The following is a 17,624-nucleotide window of genomic DNA, read 5'->3' as shown; positions in this document are numbered from 1 at the left end:
AGGACTAGGATGCACCGTATCAGGCTGGGGACACTGTTCCGGTACGAACGTTCCTCAGCAGCCCAGCTGAGACGTTTATTTTTTAATGCCTGTAACAAGCTGGAAGAAGATGTTTGCTGTGCATGTCCTAGTGTTCACATGTGTCCAGGATGATCATGCAGCGTAGTTGTGGTGCCTCAGTCAAGCAGAATAACTTAGCCATTAACAACAGCAAATTAGGCACAGTAGAGACACAACCTGTGATTTTGTCTGAAATATTAATGTGAGCTTGTGTTCAAGTAAGAGTCAGTCCCTGGTCTAATTTAAGGCAAAATAACTGTTTTTAAGATAGTTTTTTATGGTCTAGATCAATGTTTGCCAGCTGCATGGCATTTCCTGAAGAAGAGGTAGGATCAAGGCAGTGCAGGTGGCCCAACCTGGGCTCCAGAGCTGCAAGTGCTGTAGCAATGTCCATGTAATGGTGCACCTGGGCTAATCAGGGTTGGGCACTGCAAGGAGCTAATACAAAGTGGACGTAGAGCAGAATAGCTTTGCAAGTGTGGGCCTTGAGCAGATACTTAAGCGGTGGTTCACATGTTTAAGCACTTGCTTAAGTCTCCCTGACTTCAGCAGTGATGTGATCCTTTCATGTATTGAGGTCTTATTAAAGAATCAGGAATGATAACAAATAAAAAGTAATTTTGAAAAGTGTTGTTATCTACATACTAACTTCTGTGAAATTATTGGACATTCTCTTCTACCTCCAATTTGGTGCAATTCTGGAATTACTTCATAAAAATCAAGATTCGCAGTGATATAACAGAGGCAGGTTCTACTCTGTCATCTTTGCCTTCAGAGTTTGCTAAATACATCAAGCCATGCCTATTTAAGCTTTTTTTTTTTAATGACAGTTTATCTGAGCTCACGGAATGAATGGATAACATTACTATTTACATAAGCTCATTGTGATCTGTCTCGGTAATGTAATCAAATTAGGGTTAACTGCAGCTGGAGAATGCCAGCTTGTAAACTGTTTTTCAAAAAGAATCACATGGTGTTACTTGACATGTTTAGTATACATTCAGGAGGCTTTGCAAAAATTATAGCACATCCCTAAATAATGTAACTAAGTCAGGATTTTGTTGCCACCAGTTCTCTGAACCCAGGAAGAGAAATGCCATGAAATTCATCAAAAGTCAGAGGAGAGATACCTCCAACCAGATTCCTAAAACACAAGTTTTTCTAACATGGCTGCTGCTGACATGTTGTCTTTCTTTTGGCTAAAATCAACGTATCAGTTGATAGAAAAAGCATATGGTGTAAATTTTGAGTACATTTAAGAACATCTGTGTTAACTGCAAAACTACAGCCCACTGTGCATGACAAGCACTGTATTTAGTATTACRGCATTCACATAAGATGAAGTCCAGCCTGAGCTAAAATTACCTAATGAGTAGATTTTCAAAGTATCTTTTGTTATTCTTATTAATAAACATCACATCTGGTACTTACTTTCTCTCTCTTTCTCTTCTAATTAGGAGATATTATTTACATCGCTGTATTGCATTTGTCAGCATCTCCTTTTGCTGCAGAGAAAGATCTCAGAAGAAAGTCTTTGCCCCTCCGAGCTTACAGCGTGCAAACAAAAGAAGCCGTACTCCTTGAGCTGATCTAACTCTTGAATTTTCATATGACTGGAAAGGAATTTACAAAAAGTTTTCATTCCAAACTGGGAATACAGAAGAGGAATTTTGAAATTTCCCCCTGAGCTCTGGAAGGTTTCTGAAGGCTCTGTCAGAACCCTGCTTATGGTTTGACAGCAGTAGACTTTGATTTGCCTCTTCTGGGGGAAAAAAAAAATCTATTTCCCTGACAAACCCTCAGCCTTCTCTACCTGCATGGGCAAATAGGAAAAATAGAAAATGTAGGCACTTTCAGGTTAAGGGACATATCCTGAAAGTCTGTGGCAGAACTCAGTCCCCTACTGCTGCACTTTCAACATGATCATCTTTCTTTTTTAAAGTCTGGTGTAAATATTATGTTTGGAAGGATGAGAAATATCATCTAAAAATAGTTCCAAATCTCCCACCATTGCTAAAATCTTTTCCCACGTGTGAATGTTCTGATAGCTTGGGTGTGGATATGGTTTCATCGAAATTAAAATTCTTCATGAAATCAGGATGTCTTTTCCCAGAAATTCTGTATTAGAAGGAAACTGAAAAAATATTTCAGCTTATCAAAAATATGCCATTTAGCAATTTCCTGAATGAACAAGTTTATTTTTCAAATTGAAGCTTTTTTTTTGTTTCACTTTTTCTATCACAGTTTATGTTAACATTTATATAAAAAGGCAGTGATACTTTTCTGTAGAAACAAAATTTTTGGATGAGTATGAAACACTTTTTACAGAAATTCTGTTCTCCAGGAATTTTGAAATTTGGGATCTGTTATGAATTGAAGAAAAAAAAGTTAAATATTCTTTGAGGAACAGAACTTGTCCCTTGAGCACCAGGTCTACCCAAACTAAAAAAAGGAAKCTTGTGTTGGCATTTAGATTCAGACTCAGGAATTCCTGACTGTTAAGCCTGTTTATATAAGGCTCTACCACAGCCCAATTTGCACTTCATTTTATTTTTTTTTCCCCTCTACGTTTATGGTCATGTCGAATAGGTGGATTATGCACTCTGCACATACTTCACCGATTGTATTTAAAGATACTTTGCATATAATAAGTATAGTTGTGTCTTCATTTGGAAGCAGCAGTGTTTCATGAAGGCTTTCAAGTCATTTAAGCATAGGTATATTTATATTACGGCTCTGAAAGGTTCATGGCCTAATTCTCAGAAGACTTTTGAGGGTCACTGGTTTCCAGTGAAAGTAATAGGAGCTGCGAGCGCTCTGCACTTCTGAACAATTCCCCAGCACCTTGGTGGCACGTGCTTCTAACCGTGTATTGAACTTCCAGGACTCCGTGGTGATGTCGAGTGTGCACAGGCGTGCACATGTGAACACACGGATTTTTGTGGCTCTGCTGTTCGCCTCTTGGTCCTGTTTGCTGTCAGCTACTTTCCAAACCGCAGTTTCAGTATCTATTAAAACTGTTGTAAAATACAGAGTAGTTTAGGATTCCTACTATATAAAATATGACAGGTTGTTATTACAGCTGAACTTGGAAACATTTGCCAACATTTTTCAAAATTTGTAGATCGGTTGATCTCCCCTGACATGGTCAAAGGTGCCCAAGAACCTTGGGCCAAATCCTCAGCTGCTGCTGAATTGCAAAGTAGCTTCCTTGGTTTTGTCAGAATCAAATCAGCCTATGCCAAGAGAGGACTTGGCCCTTTCCTTCCTTTTTCTCCAAGTAAAATTCCTTTAAAATATGTGGCCGTTCTCATTTTGTTTTCAGTTTCTTTGCATTTTGACCGCTGTTCCTTTTAGCTGCTTTGCTGTTCTTTGATAGCCAGAACACGCTGCCCAGGCCTAGAGCACCCGGACCCTGCGCTAGCACTTGGGCATGCGTTTAACCTTGCACGTCTGCGATCCCCGCGGAGGTCGGTGGAGCTATTCGCATGCTTAGGGTCAGGCCGCTCGGTCGAGTCCTCGTGTCGCGTGTTTGTCTTGATGGAGCTACGCAGCGTTATATGAAGCTTCGGCCCTTGGCCTGCCCGCCGGCCCAGATCCGATCTGAGGCAGAGCGCAGCAGCTTGCGAATGATCTGCAGCCCCGCGCGCCGGCTCGGAGGAGGGATGGGAGGGCTCGGGCCCGGCTGCTGGCGGCACAGAGGCGGCGGCGGCAGCGCGACCGGCACCCGGCCCGCGTCAAGCGCCCGTAAGCGGCAGCGAGGCAGGAGCTGCCTCCGCGCTCCGAGTTGTCTCCGGACCGCCCGGCTGCAGGCCGCGAGAGGACGCGCGGGGAGGCCTTGGCCGAAGAGGCCGCCGGGGCGGCACGCGGAGCTGCCGGGCGTCGAGAGCGCCGCCGCCGTCGGCCCACGCCGCCCCGCTGCTCCGAGGGCTGCCGGTGGGGCCGGGCTGGGGAGCCTGCCGGGCGCCCCCTCGCTGCGCCCCCGGCCGAGCCGCCTGCCTTTCGGGAGCGCGGAGCGCGCACGGGTCAGCCAGGGCTGAGCCAGCCTCCGAAAATCTAAACGCGTGGGAGAACGCAACAGTGGTGCTGGTACGAGCCTTCCGTCTCGCTCCCAAAGCAGCTGAGGAGCCCTGTTGGAGTTGAGTGTTTTGGCCTTTATGTGTAATAATGAACTTTATTATTTTATGACATTCTTAGCTGTAGTTTGACTTTAGTTTTTTTCTGTTTGTTTTCTCTTAGCAGATGCTGACTGATCCTGAGGTGACTTCCCAAGAGGGCAATATAAAAAAGGTAGGATATGGATTAATCTTATGCAAGTTGTTTTATCGTTTGGCTTTGAAATACACTTTGACCCTTTTTTCTCTTTTTACTTTTAAGCAAAGCTGTGTATCGTAGTAATGTCTTAAAAATTTTCCAGTATTTGCTATTGCTTTTATGAACTGAGTATTGAAGTTTCATTGGCGTATTTTTGTGTCTTTTTTGTGATTGCAATATTTATGCAAAAGCAAATAATAATTTGAAGTTTTCCTTGCTTCAGCTGCAGTATGAACAACTACCATTCCAAACCTAAAATCTTCATTTATCTCTATTTCAGTATAAGAGATGATGTTGGTCCTTTCTTAACGGTGCTAAATTTTTAGGGGTCAGTTCACCAAGTAAATGCGGCTTATGCGAAGGCCAAGGTACTAGGAACAGATGTATGAAGGGGTAGGATTTAGCTAGTGCGATCTGCTGCCAGCGCTCTTCCTCACGTCGTGATGCTTAGGCTGCGCTGCTGACTAGAGGAAAACGTGTTGCAAATACAGGGCAGCTGTATAAATTCCGACGTAGTAACTGTGAGGTGCCTCGACGCCACGCGTTCCAGTAGCCGCTCGACTGTTTTGGTGCGGGTTATTCTCAGTAACACTGAAATGACGTTGTTTTCCGTGGCTCTCCTTGGTTAACGGTTTGACTAAGGTAAAGCATAACAAGTTGTACTCGATTGTAGCCTGTCTAAAAGTCCATAGGGGTAGCGTGTCCTTGTTGAAATAATGAGCTAGCTGTAATTCTTTTCCTGTGTGATTGTCTTATCGTGGCTATTCATAGGTCTATTCATAAAATACGAGTTTTTAAAAGTGTAACRTGTTTTAAATTGGAACTTGCAACAACTGCCTTTTTTATTCACCCAATTAGGCCATTTTCAATACGCTTTCTTAACTCTGAAAGTTAAAAGGGAACACTTGTGTCACTCTGCCAAACACAGTGAAATATGATACTTGTCAGGCTCCAGAGTTAGTCTGGGAGAAGATATTTAGACACATTTATGTCCGGTATTATGTCCACATATTCTCACCATGTTGAGAAAAATAAGCTTTTATTTTAGAAACTCAGGTTTGCAGTATGAGAAGTCCTCTGACCATCCGGTGACCTTGCAAAAGGACCTATCGCAATACTGCTGAACTTTTTACCTTGTTCATCTCCGTAACTCATTTGGTGTTTGTCTCTGCCTCAGTGGGATCCTTTTGTCTGAACAGACATGGTGACAAGGTGGCAGGTTCTTATTATCATAACGCAGTTATCACAAAGATGGAGTAAACTCTCCATGGCCCTGGCCTGCGAACTCTTCCTTTCTCAGAATCTTTAATTACAATATCACAAATAAACTCCACATCCGCACCCCACTGAATCCACACTACCCAAAAGACAGCAAGGCTTTGTACAAAACGAGAGTAGAAGGAAACATTAAACTGTCGGCTTTATACGTTGAAAGGACTACCTATTTACACTTGAGTACTTTTATTTCAAAGGAGAATGTTGCAAAAACTACAGTTCTTTGAAATACACATGTCCTCAAGTATTTTCCTGTACACCACATATAAAACTGGACAATTATGATATTTGACAAGGGGGGGCTGCCCTTGCACTTCTTTCTTTTAAATGCATTGTAGAGAAGYACTAGTGGGAGTTTATGAGGTGATAAATTTATTGAAGGATGGGCAGTAGGGTTTTACAGCTAGGGTAAAAAAGGTCGAAGCAGTAAGGTAAAGAGTTCAAGTCTAAACTTAATGGCTTGTGAAGAGACTACTGCTAGACAGCTTTTCAGTCAGAAGAAGATGAAAAATAAAGAATGAAAAATCATTCTGCACAGTTTTTGTAGTATCTTAAAATTGTTTGTAAGTAGTAGTCTCTTTGCTAAAGAGGGTTTTACGCCRGTGGTACCAAACCCTGCTGGGAGAAGATTTCCTTTTCTGACCTCTCTGAGTCATTCAGTTGTCATTTGCCTGAAGACACAGTGGTTGCGATTTGACTTCAGGTTGTTCCTGCTCCTTCAGAGACGAGTTGGTGGTGAGAAGGTGCCTGAAGACAAGTGTGACTGGAGTGGGTGGGCTGGCTTCAACCAGGAGCAAGGCGAGTCAGAGCCAGACAGAGGAACCATAATTTTCATGGCTCGTTTGATTGACTGCTGTATCACAGGTTCTGAAGTGGGTGGTAGCGAGGGCTAGAGAGAGGAAAATTTAGTAGAAGGGAGAGGAAACCTGTGAAAACACAGTATAAAACAGAGCAGGACAGGGAGGCACAACAGCAGTGGATGTATGGAAAGATGTGCAGGAAGCTATCTCTGGTTAAAAATTGACCCCAGTACTATTTTTTGGGGTTAAGTTACCAGAAAAAAAAGTTCTATTATGTAGCTTTTCATAAACTAAAAGGCAGTGAAAAGTCTGAAGACACAGCAGAGCAGACACTATTATATTGTATAATAAAGCAGGCCTTTTTTTGGCTTGGAGCTAAATAAGAATTATTTTCCCACTATTCCCAGTATTTTTCAGTTTGTATTACTCTTATTTCTTCTGGGACTGCTAACTCCAGAAGGCTGCATTTTTGTTAGTGTTTGTCTCAAGAATTAGGATTTCTAGCAATATTATTAAAGGACCTAGATCCATGATCATTTTTCCGTATCTGAAAATGTGTTATTTCACAGAATAAAATGTGGTTTATTCCTGCCAGGCTTTTCTTTTACCTACTTTGCTTACTGATACTTAGTTTAACTTGCCTAAATATACATAAGCACCTCGGCATTTTCGTTTAGTTTTTAAATAGTTGTTTGACTGAAAGAAATGCTCAAATGGAAGATTCACTTTTTTTAGTGAACTGAATGCATGCATTCAGACGTGCACAAATATGCAAGTTATATCTATGCGTGAGCATGCATATTTTGTCGCGTATTTCCGAAACTCTTTTTTTCCAAGCCATTTTCCTGCAGTCCGTTTATTTTGTTTACATAGCAGCTCTCTTTTTTTCTGACTTTTCTAAGCATTTCCACTGCATTTAATACATCGAAAAGTTGTCTTGTTATCATTATCTTCATTGTCATTTTGATTTAACTGTGAGAGGGTGATGAAGGGTTTGGACTTCCGCAGACAGGAAACAATGCCAGGGTCTGTTACAAAACACTTTATTTTCTGAGGGGTTATGCTAGGCGTATTTATCTCTTTTCTAAAAGTCACTTTGGATGACGGTTGGAGAGTCATACGGAGGGAGGCTCCGTGTATACAGCCTCTAACCAGCCTCTCCTGGATGGGCTGTTTTTCTGACTGTGGTGACAAGAGACCTCAGGGACTTCTCTCTTCAGTAGACTCTCTATTTAGTTTCTGTTTACTTAGAGGGAATAGCCTGAGGGGCTACTGGAGAGAAAACATCTGTGGGAGATAATCTATAGAGTTATCTATCTATCACTCTTGTCGACCCTGTCTCCCTTGAGAGCAAGCTGAGAGACTTGTAATAAAAAGGCATCGCTGAAGAGGCTTTAGGGACAAATAAAGAGACATGTTAAGGGCCAGCTGAAAAAGGATGGAAGACATTATTAAAGCTCAATAGCCATCTTATCAAAATCCAATAGGATAGGCATTTGGCAAAAGGCTTTAAATTTATTCTTTGACTTTCTGGAGAGCTTGAATTTATCCATTAACAAGAATGTACTACACAGGGAGCAGGAGATGCTATCAGATTCAAAGGAGTTGGATTCAATCTGGTATTTAAAAAAAAAAGATAAAAAGAAAACAAAAACAATTTTCCCCCTACTTTGGCTGACTCCATTTTTATATTGCAAAATGTAAGAAGCCAGTAATGCAGTACTGATGACGTTATAAACTAAAAGTAATTTATTCAGCACCTTCTCTCATCTCCTTCTCCCAAATAACATAGATTTTTTCCAAATAACATTACTGTTAGAAACGGTGTGAGATTAGATATCTTGACCTCTTAGCAAGTATCAAGCAGTAAACAAGAAACTAGATAGAAAGAAAGCTTTCATTCCTAGAACAAAAGTAAAAAATTAGCAATGTTTTGTTACTACAGATAGGAAGCAAGATAGGTCCATAAATCCCTCTAGGTTTAATATTATATACAAAATGCTACAGGTCACGGAAACCATCTGATACTTCAGAAACACATTGTTCACACTGGATGATTGATTGATAATTATGATAATTTGCAAAATGATTATTTGGGTATTATAACCATACTTTGTCCCACCGGATAGCTGTGAAGACATTTTCTATATCAGGGGCCGTCAGAAATGGCCTCTGGCAACGAGGGATATGGAAAGGTCTGGTCGGTCTCTCCCTGTGGGATCTCTAGGGCTGATGAATGACGACCCAGAGGAGTAAGAAATCAGACTTCAATAAGCAGTCAGGAAGGTAGTTAGAGAAGAGCAAGGGAACTGTTAACTGTCTTTTGTGGAGCAATTACTAGCTAGGCCGTACACCCTCAGGCCTAAGCAGGGTCTGTCATAATATTATACATGCAGAAAGAGATGGCCTTGGAGATTTTAACCTGAGCTGTTCAGAGTTCCTGATACGCAGCACTTCGCACAAAATTAATTTGCATTTCCATATTTAATACACATAATAAAAATACTTATTTTCTATATCTAAAGAAGATGTTCTAAAACTGTCAGTAAAATTGAAAAAATCCAAACTTCAGTAATGTTCTTCATCTTTCACTTCTGTATATTGAAGAATCGCAAACAAAATTTTCGTGCATGTTTTTAAAAGTCTGCCTACTTGCCTAAAACCACTAGTAAGCAGAGAGAACTTAATTATTCTTAAAATAACTTCTGCTTTTGTGCTTAAATTTAGCTTAAAAAAGGAGAGTGCTTTCTTACAAAATGTGCCAGTGCGCTGAGAGCTCAACGACAGTGCTGCAAGGTGGCCAAGCTGGAGCTTGGTGGTGCTTCCCAAAGCCCTATGAGATTGTTTAGCAATATCCAGTTATCATAGTTAAAATCCAGTTTCAACATGATCTCTGCCTTACAGTTACTGTTTCCCAAAGAGCTTTAATTTGCTTGTTTTATAGGTTATATCTTTATGAAATCAAAGTATGTTTAGCTGCCACAAACAGAGGCAGCTTTGAGTTGATTTTTATAATCTTTTCTTGAATAGACTTGCGTCATTCCAATAAGCCCTGGACAAAAGAGTGGACAGTTGTCTGAGAGTCTTTTTTATAACATTTCTCTCTTTCTATTGTTAGAGAGCTGCTAATAAAAGAAACCAGGAGTCCATTAATTCAGTGAATGAACATATAGTAAAGTCAGTTCCCTCTTGAGAACAATAATGTTGCGGTCAGCTTAGGTTTCCATGGAAACTAAGTACTTCTAAGAAGTTTGCATCCTTGATTTTGCTGAAATGAAGCCCGTGAAGTAAAAAAAGGTGTAAAGCAGGCACGGAGAAGCCAGTGAAGAAAGTAGTGGTTAAATTATTTTGCAGGATTAACATTGTGGGTTTAATTTCTCCGATACAATTGCTTGGACTAGGCTGGACGTTCTGGTTGTATAGTGTGTGTATGACAAATGATTTTATAGAGAGGCCTCTTGGGATTTTGAGCCTCTAAATCAGGTCAAGTTAAGAAGACTAGCAGTGGTTAGGTTTTCTCTGTCAATATCTCCGGGACATTCAAGCGAACTAGAGCCAAATGCATCACAAGAAGATGCAAACGGCAAGTTTCAGCAAGGGCTTCTATCTTCAGTAGTCTCAGTGGTAGAGATGATTAGGGTGATTAATGGCAAATTACCATATTCTCTGTTGGCAAGTTAATGCAAAGTATGGATAGYGTGTGAACTCCTTATATCATTATAAATATGACCTTTTTGTAAATGGAGTAGATTTTTTCCTCCCTTCCACTCCAGCTGAGTTCATATTTAAATCAGTACAGCCACCAGTTTAAACCAGAGAGCGACGAAGTTAATTAATTCTTTTGACGCTAATTTATAGCCCACTGTTTTATTTTCTTGAATAAGTGAATAGTGTGTCTGAACTGTATTGCTGAGCTATTTATACACGTTGTTCTAAGTGACACGCATCTCTGTTGAACAATGTCTCATAAGATAAAAGTGTCCGTTTGACTTCAGGCATAGACAGTTATGAGAGGTCACCTTGCCTTCTCATAATGCATCTCAAGCATAAGTACGTTGTCTTTAAGGTGGCCTCAGGTTATTGACCAAAACAGGTACGCTGTTTGGAAGTGGGAAGACGAGCGGCTGTTCCCTTGGCAGAACAAACAAAACCAGCCGCGCTGATCTGCCCCGGCGGTGTGCCGCACCTCTGAATGGGAAGCGTGCCTGGGAGAGTCAAGTGGAGGCTCCCGTCTTGTTTAGCCCCTGGTGCCTGGCCAGCGGGCTGCTTGGAAGCAACCCCCGCCACCACCAGCAGAAAACCCAAATACCACTCCGGTGGTAATTTATAGTAAGCCTCAGAGTCATGCTTCAGAATCAGTGCAGGCTCGTTCTGATTAAGGCAGAAATGGTAATTCACTAGCTAGCTGGTCAAGTAATGCATTATATTCCTTTTCTGGTAAGCGATAACCTAAAATATCTTACGTTCGGTTGATCGGTATTGCTAGAAGAGCACAGTCAGGTATTTTGCAGCCTCCGGTGGGTTCCTCAGTTCACTCGCTTTCCGGCTTTGTCGGGGCCGTGCGGCTGGCTCGCTCGCCTGTCGGCGTGGCCTGTCCTCYGCCGTCTGGCTGCATGGGTGAAGTCAGCCGATTCTAAAGAACGGTGCGAATAAAGAAGACTTGGTAAGACGTTTTCTTTGAGAAATCAGTTATGCTAAAGATGTATGTAAAGTTAGGATTCATAAACGTTTTTATAGCTAAGAGCTTCCTAAATAATACGAAACTCATGTATCCTAGTGAGCGGACTCTTTTACTTTTTTGTGTTTGTGAACACATTCACAAGTGCACATTAACTACCTTAGCACTTTTCTCACAGTCCTGCTTTTCTGTGTGTGTGTGTAATTTCAGTGATTCCCTGTTAAAGAACCACGTATAATGCCATGTGTGAAATGCAAAATGCTCTACGTTTGTGTTTATTCATTTAAATCAAGACACGTATTTAATTGTTTACATTCATTTGAGCGCATACTCTTTTCTACCGAGGGAATTTGCTGCAAAATAGAAGGCTGTACTGCCTGTAAGGCGATTACCAGTGAAATAATATTCTGGATGATTAGGAGGTATTACAGCCTCTAGTCAGTTTAAAAATGCCAGAATGCCCTAGAGATCCCCATGAATCTGCTGCCAGCCGGCCCCTGTCAGAGCTGAAGGCAGCACTGTCTGGAGCCCAAAATCAACTTCAGGAAGGTCATGTGAAAGAAAATCCTCAGTCATCAGGAAGCCCTTGGCCTCATGGCCTTTCTGACATTTTCTGACAAACCTTAAATCACCAGAGTAGACAAAACATCACAAATTTTGGAATGATAGCCTCTGGGATTTCAAGACTGTATGTTAACTTTGAAGGTAAACCCCCACCTCAATCCACTCCGCAAATGCTCGTTGGCTGCAGAGGGTGAATGTGCTGTGAGGTATTCCTGGAATTAAGGCTGAATTGAGCCCCGTGCGCGGGATGCACCGGGAGTGCTGGGAGGGCTGCAACTGGTTCTGCAGCGACCGAAGGAGCTGCAAGCGTGTGTGTGTGTTGCCGCGAGTTATGTGCACAGTCTTTGGAGTATACATCAATGTTGTGAGAACAGATTGTGCTGAATAGGACAGGTTTCTGTTCCGGAATGAAATTTGGAACCCGGATTTATTGTACATCTTACGTTATAGAAGCCAGGTGGTTCTGTTCATATAATCTGTGTTCTTGAGGTGTGCGCAGTATTCGCAGTTAATTGCATCGTGCAGCTATTAAAGGGAAGAGTCAATATCAGGTAGGAGGCCTGTAAGAGCTCTCCAGTTAAAAAAAACCAAACTGGACAGTAATTGGGGAGGAAATAAAAGACGGGGGGGTGGGCGGGTAGCAGACATTATGACTATGACTTGAGGTTTGCTCCTAGCAGCTGTGGTGCTGCTTAAAAATAGAAGCCTAAGCAGACAACTGGATGCCAGTCACCTACAATTAAAAAAAAGTCATAGCAAGAACAGAAAAAGGCTTTTGTTCACGTTTTGTTCATTTTTTGTTTATATTTTGCTCTAGAAACTGTTAAGGATTTACAAAGCAGTAAAGATTTGAGTGTTGCCCCATGCATGTTCTGGGAGTGCAGTATAGTTTGATGAGTCAGTGAGATGGGGTTTTAGATTAGATTTTATTGGTTTATAAAGTATTTGCTCTGTAAAAAAGTCCCAATTTGTTTTTCTTAGGACAGGTTTGAGAGAAAAATAATTACTGGACGTCAGCTATTCAGTGATGTTCGGAAGTACCTTCTATCTTTAGCAATGCAAATTTCCACCTGCAGTAGCAACACATCATTAAGCAAATCAAATCCATTCCTGTTGCTGTTTGTAGTAGATGTAGTAGTTGCATGAATGAATGCTGTGCCCTAAAACCTGCAATACGAAACTAGACTTCTTTGAGGGTAATGAGAAAATTTTGGCTTTGTGTCTTAATGCTTACTAACTGTCCTGAGCAAGTTTTTACTCAATACGGATGTTTCTTTTCACAACATTCTGAGTTTTCAGAACTTTATTTCATCTTGCATTGGGACAAAAATATTTACTTAAACCTAATCAAGTTAAAATTTCAGATTATTTCATTTAACATCTGAGAAATTTTAATATCTGGAAATATTTGGATTTAATCAAATTATAACTTTTCAACAAAGTAATTCTGAGCTGGAAAATTTACAATCAATTCCAGTTTCTAGCTTTAATTTATGTCTACAATAGCAGTTAGCATTTATGTAGTATTTAAACAGATGAGTATTTAAGTCTCGGAGTCCGAACCCCCCTGCATGCTAATTCAGAGATAGGAGAGCTTGCAGGGCTGGTAGGGTCCTTCTCAAGGCAGAGAGAAGGCAGCAGGGGAGGAAGTCGCAGCCCGTCCGAGATCGTGGTCTAGCACTGTTTGTTTTCAGATCTGCCGGTTCTGTCGGTGTTAGTCCACTGCTCTGCTTGTCGGGGCAGTAATGTGTCCTGCCTTGGGCTGGGGTCTACAGCTGACCGCCTTGATTGCCGAGCCTCCAGAAAACGCGGATGTCCCTCTACACGCATTGATCAGCTCCTGATTTTATGCTCAGCAGGTTCAGCATGCTATTCGAGGGACCTACTGCTTTGGTCCTGCTAAAGTTGGCAGGTCTCTATTTTTCCACATGTGTGGGTATTCCTCAGAGGGATAGTGAGAAGAGACACAAAATCTGAAGCAAACTAAGGCTATCTGTAATTACCTCAAAGTTGTTCAAGATGACCTACGAATGATCTGCGCGATTGCCAAACTAGAATTCAGATATGGTGCTTTAATTTTTATTCTTTCCACCTTCTTTCTAGCAGACTACCACAAAACTCTCACTAAATATGAGATATGGAAAAGACAGAATGAAATGTGAACTTTATCTTTCCATCTTCAGTTACGACTTGAGTAATTTACACAGAATGTCCAGTTTTAGCTTGATGTTAAGTGCTGAAAACYGCCTGATTAGATTCCTGAGCCAAGAAGAATGAACATCATCTCTCTCTAAATACCAAAGAATTTCTCTTCTGACAATGTCTGTCCACATGGGCAGCTGAGGGGGGTTGAATTCTGGTTACGTTTGTACGAAATTTGCAGTTTTTCCTGCACTCTTTGACCAGCTGTTAATGCTCACAGAAAGGTCACACATAAAAAGTAGTAGAAAATAATAATAATAGTAATAATAATAATGGAAACTAAAATAGGTGCTTAAATTCTTACTTGGCTACCCAAGTGACTGGTCTAATTATTCTGAAACTCCACGTAGGCTACTTAAGAAAGTGGACTTAAATGCAACTATCAGCAACCATAAAAGGAAGCCTGGCACTGTGAGCTTTACCATGGTTTTGGGGAACTTTCCTGCGCGAGTCGGGCTTTTATGATGTAGTTTAAGATGGCAATACGTTTGCTAATATGAGCAGYGGAGAGAAGTGACGAGTGTAAGAGAAAATCAATGATACCAGGAGTTCTGTCTTGCGATCTTTTCTAATTCTGCACCTTAAAGCAGCTCATAGCTTCCTGGAGTAAAATCCTAATAACGCTTGGGTAAGAGAGGAGGGAAAGCAATGCTTGCTTTTTTTTTTTTTTTTAATAAAATTCAAAGAAAAGAAGTATGGAAAGCTGTGGAGCAGATACTGTGAACCCCTCAGAATAAGTTCTTATGCTTCTGATTAGGCTTAATGTGGGACTACGAGTAACTGAAAATGAGAAATCCTGTGTCCTGTTGAGGCAAGGTTCTCCTGTTTTCATGAGTTAGCTGATTGTTTCAGTGTCTTATTGCAATGAATGCTGGCTTCCGAGAAGAGTGAGTTTAGCTTGTTAGAGAGCTTTTTTCCAGATCATTAATTACTGTGGAGATAGTTATGCACATCTGCTGTCAGAACATTTCAGACCCTGTTGCTGCAATAATTCCTTCTGTTCCAGAAGAGTGAAACAAATGTTCTAATGGAATTGATGCTCTTTCTTAATTTCTAGTGGAATTTTAGGTTTAGAATTCAACTTGCATCACCTGGAAGAAAACTTAATTCTTCTTTATATGCAGCCTGGATATAAAAATCTTTCATAAGTAGATCGGGACCCTCCTTTAATAAGATAATTTCTTTCAGTCTTTTGCTGACCAGAACATGTCTTCTGATTTCCAACCTAAATTTATTTCTGGCAGCTTATATTTGCTGGTCCTTTTGCCAATACAAACTTTTAATTTGAATGGTATTCTGTCCTCCGTTCGTCGTGATGTTCACAGTTCCTCTCTGATGTTCACAGTGTGCTAGTTTGTTCATTGCTTTGATGGGATGTACTGAAGACAGCATCTTATGTCCCACTAAGCAGACCTCAGTATATCTATACTGCCCTTGGTAAAAACTGGGTAACTCCAGTCTGTGGTAACGCTAGGCTTTAAGATCATATGCACTTTTCCAAGGTGCTGCTATGTTGGCAATGTCTATGTAGAGTAGCCTAATATCTACAGTAGGGACATCCAACAGAAGCCCAGAAGATCCTTAGCCTGAAGCTGGCCTCACTGGGTGATTTTAGGCAAGGCACTTCACTTCTTTTTGCCCCAGCTTGCTTTTCCACACAACTGGATGATGAATTTTGCTTTTTAATGTGTTTTAAATCCAAGAATAAAAGTCATAGTATTAAAAAGTAGACATTTTTATTATTTTTATCGAGATAACAAGAATTTTTCAGATTAGTAAAGTCATAAAAACTAGGTTTATTATTTAATCCTGGTATATGTCTATGTTATTTCTGAACCTAGACCAAGGCTTTAACCATCTGCTACATGAATGTTTGTATTCTTGTGAATTAAAATTGTTGCACAGACGGAGGCTAGTGAAATGACCATGACCATGAAAGCAGTTTATTTTGAGATGATTTTAAATGGCCCTTTTTGTTGTATGATAGGGAGGTTGGCAAACAAGTCATTGATGAATGTCAGAGGTTTGAAGTCTGTTTGGTTTGGATGCTTACTCAGAAGTTTGGATGCATCTCTGAAATTTATCTGAACCCCTTTGGTCTGAAAAACATAGATGAAAATCTTGCACATAGCATTTTTTTAGATTAATTTCATGTAATTCCTTACACTAACTGGGCTGGAAATACCCAAGAAATAGGTTTCCTTGTTGTATTTTCGCTGTTCTGTTCCTAGGACCAGCCAAAGTTTTGAAGTGTTACAAGCTTATGTACATAAATAATGAGAAAAGAAGCTGATGGATTTTTCTTTTCCTCTGAAAGTTCAGAGGTTTTTCAGAGCTAGACAAGGCTTTGAGTGTGTGTTTTCTCTGTTGTGAAGGTTTAGTAGAATGAAAGAGCAAAGGCTTTTTTTTTTTTTTTTTTTTAATATATCTAAATGGATTCTTCCATAACCAAGCAGAACCGCAGAAGCAGATACAGTTGGCATGAAGGGCAGATTTTAGAGGAGGGCTAGAGTACACTGAAGGTCAAATAGTAAGTGAATGGTAAATATTGGGACTAACAAACCCATATGCCAGTGATTTGTTCCAAAAAGAGATAACCAAACGATGCTTGATCGCAGTGCTGGTAGATTTGGCCCCTACCTCAAAATTGCCTTCAGATGGGTGCAGTTCTGCACAGATCCATTTGAATGATTGGGAACAAATGCTTATAGTGTGATAATACTAAGCCAGAGRATGAAAAAGAAAACCCTTAACTATGTTAGGCCTAGAAGAGGGAGAATACTTTTCAGATATATAGTTAAATTAATATTCAGTGGCAATCAGAAAATTTGCTTGACTCTGGGTAAGAAAAAAAATCTGTTGATCTCATTCACTACTAGCATCGTCATGTATCTCCGCTTGTTCTGTTAGTCTTGTGCTTTTCCTACTCTTTATCATGATGCTTAAATGTGTAAACTCTAAATTATAGTAGCCATTTGTTTGGTAACTCTTTTCCATGTATGAATAGTATTCCTCTCTTTTTATTTACACAGCCATGATTTATCTCTGTTAGTAGCCCTTCTTTCCCCGGTTTGTTTTGACTCGCATAGACCGGTTCACCTGTATTTACAGTGCTTACACAGTGCTCCCCCTTTTCATGCTAACACAGCACATCAAATATTTGTTTGATTTTCTTTCAATGTCTATCTTAATGAAATAAGCATTTCCTTTTAAAAAAAGAAAAGACTGCTGAGCATCTTGAGTCACAAATCACAACTACAAGACCAATAGGGTGGCAGAGGCAAAACCTGTTTAAAAGAAACAGAAAATTTTATTTTAAATACATTAGATCTGATCCTGTTTCTGCTGGAAATTTTCATTAAGGAAAGCAGATGGCCTTCTGTGAACTGAACAGCTGAAGCTAAAATTCATATACTGTGTTAACCTAAAGGGTGATCATCTGTATCGTAAATCCATCAGAGTAAGATGAGAAGCAGCCAGCCTTGTAGCAAGACAGATTTTGGTTAAATGTGAAGGAAAAGGAAATACTAGAATAGTTCAATACCTGAATAGACTCTCTAAGATAAAATATATGCCCTGAAGGCTCTTAAGAAGAGGTTAGAGGAATTCCTGGCAGGCTGGGCTAGATGCACGGAATCCCGCGTCAGAGCCGGGCACAGTGTAGGTGGCTCCCCGAGATCCTTTCCAGCCGTGCGGTTCGTGGGCGCTTGTCCGCTCATCGTGGGAATGGG

General features: G+C 40.6%; 1 protein-coding gene across 1 annotated transcript in view; it reads left to right on the top strand.

Annotated features, from left to right (window-relative positions):
- The window catches only part of PRDM16 (PR/SET domain 16), a 228,683-nt gene that overhangs the window by 56,924 nt on the left and 154,135 nt on the right, over positions 1-17,624 (top strand). The window contains 1 exon segment of the mRNA XM_026085670.1: positions 4,300-4,350. Within this exon segment, the coding sequence (XP_025941455.1) occupies positions 4,300-4,350 (51 nt within the window).

The sequence above is a fragment of the Apteryx rowi genome, unplaced genomic scaffold, assembly GCF_003343035.1.
Source record: "Apteryx rowi isolate R43461 unplaced genomic scaffold, aptRow1 scaffold_67, whole genome shotgun sequence".
NCBI classification, from domain to species: Eukaryota; Metazoa; Chordata; class Aves; order Apterygiformes; family Apterygidae; genus Apteryx; species Apteryx rowi.
Note: the sequence above shows the minus strand (reverse complement) of the source record. Positions and strands in the feature narration are given on the sequence as shown.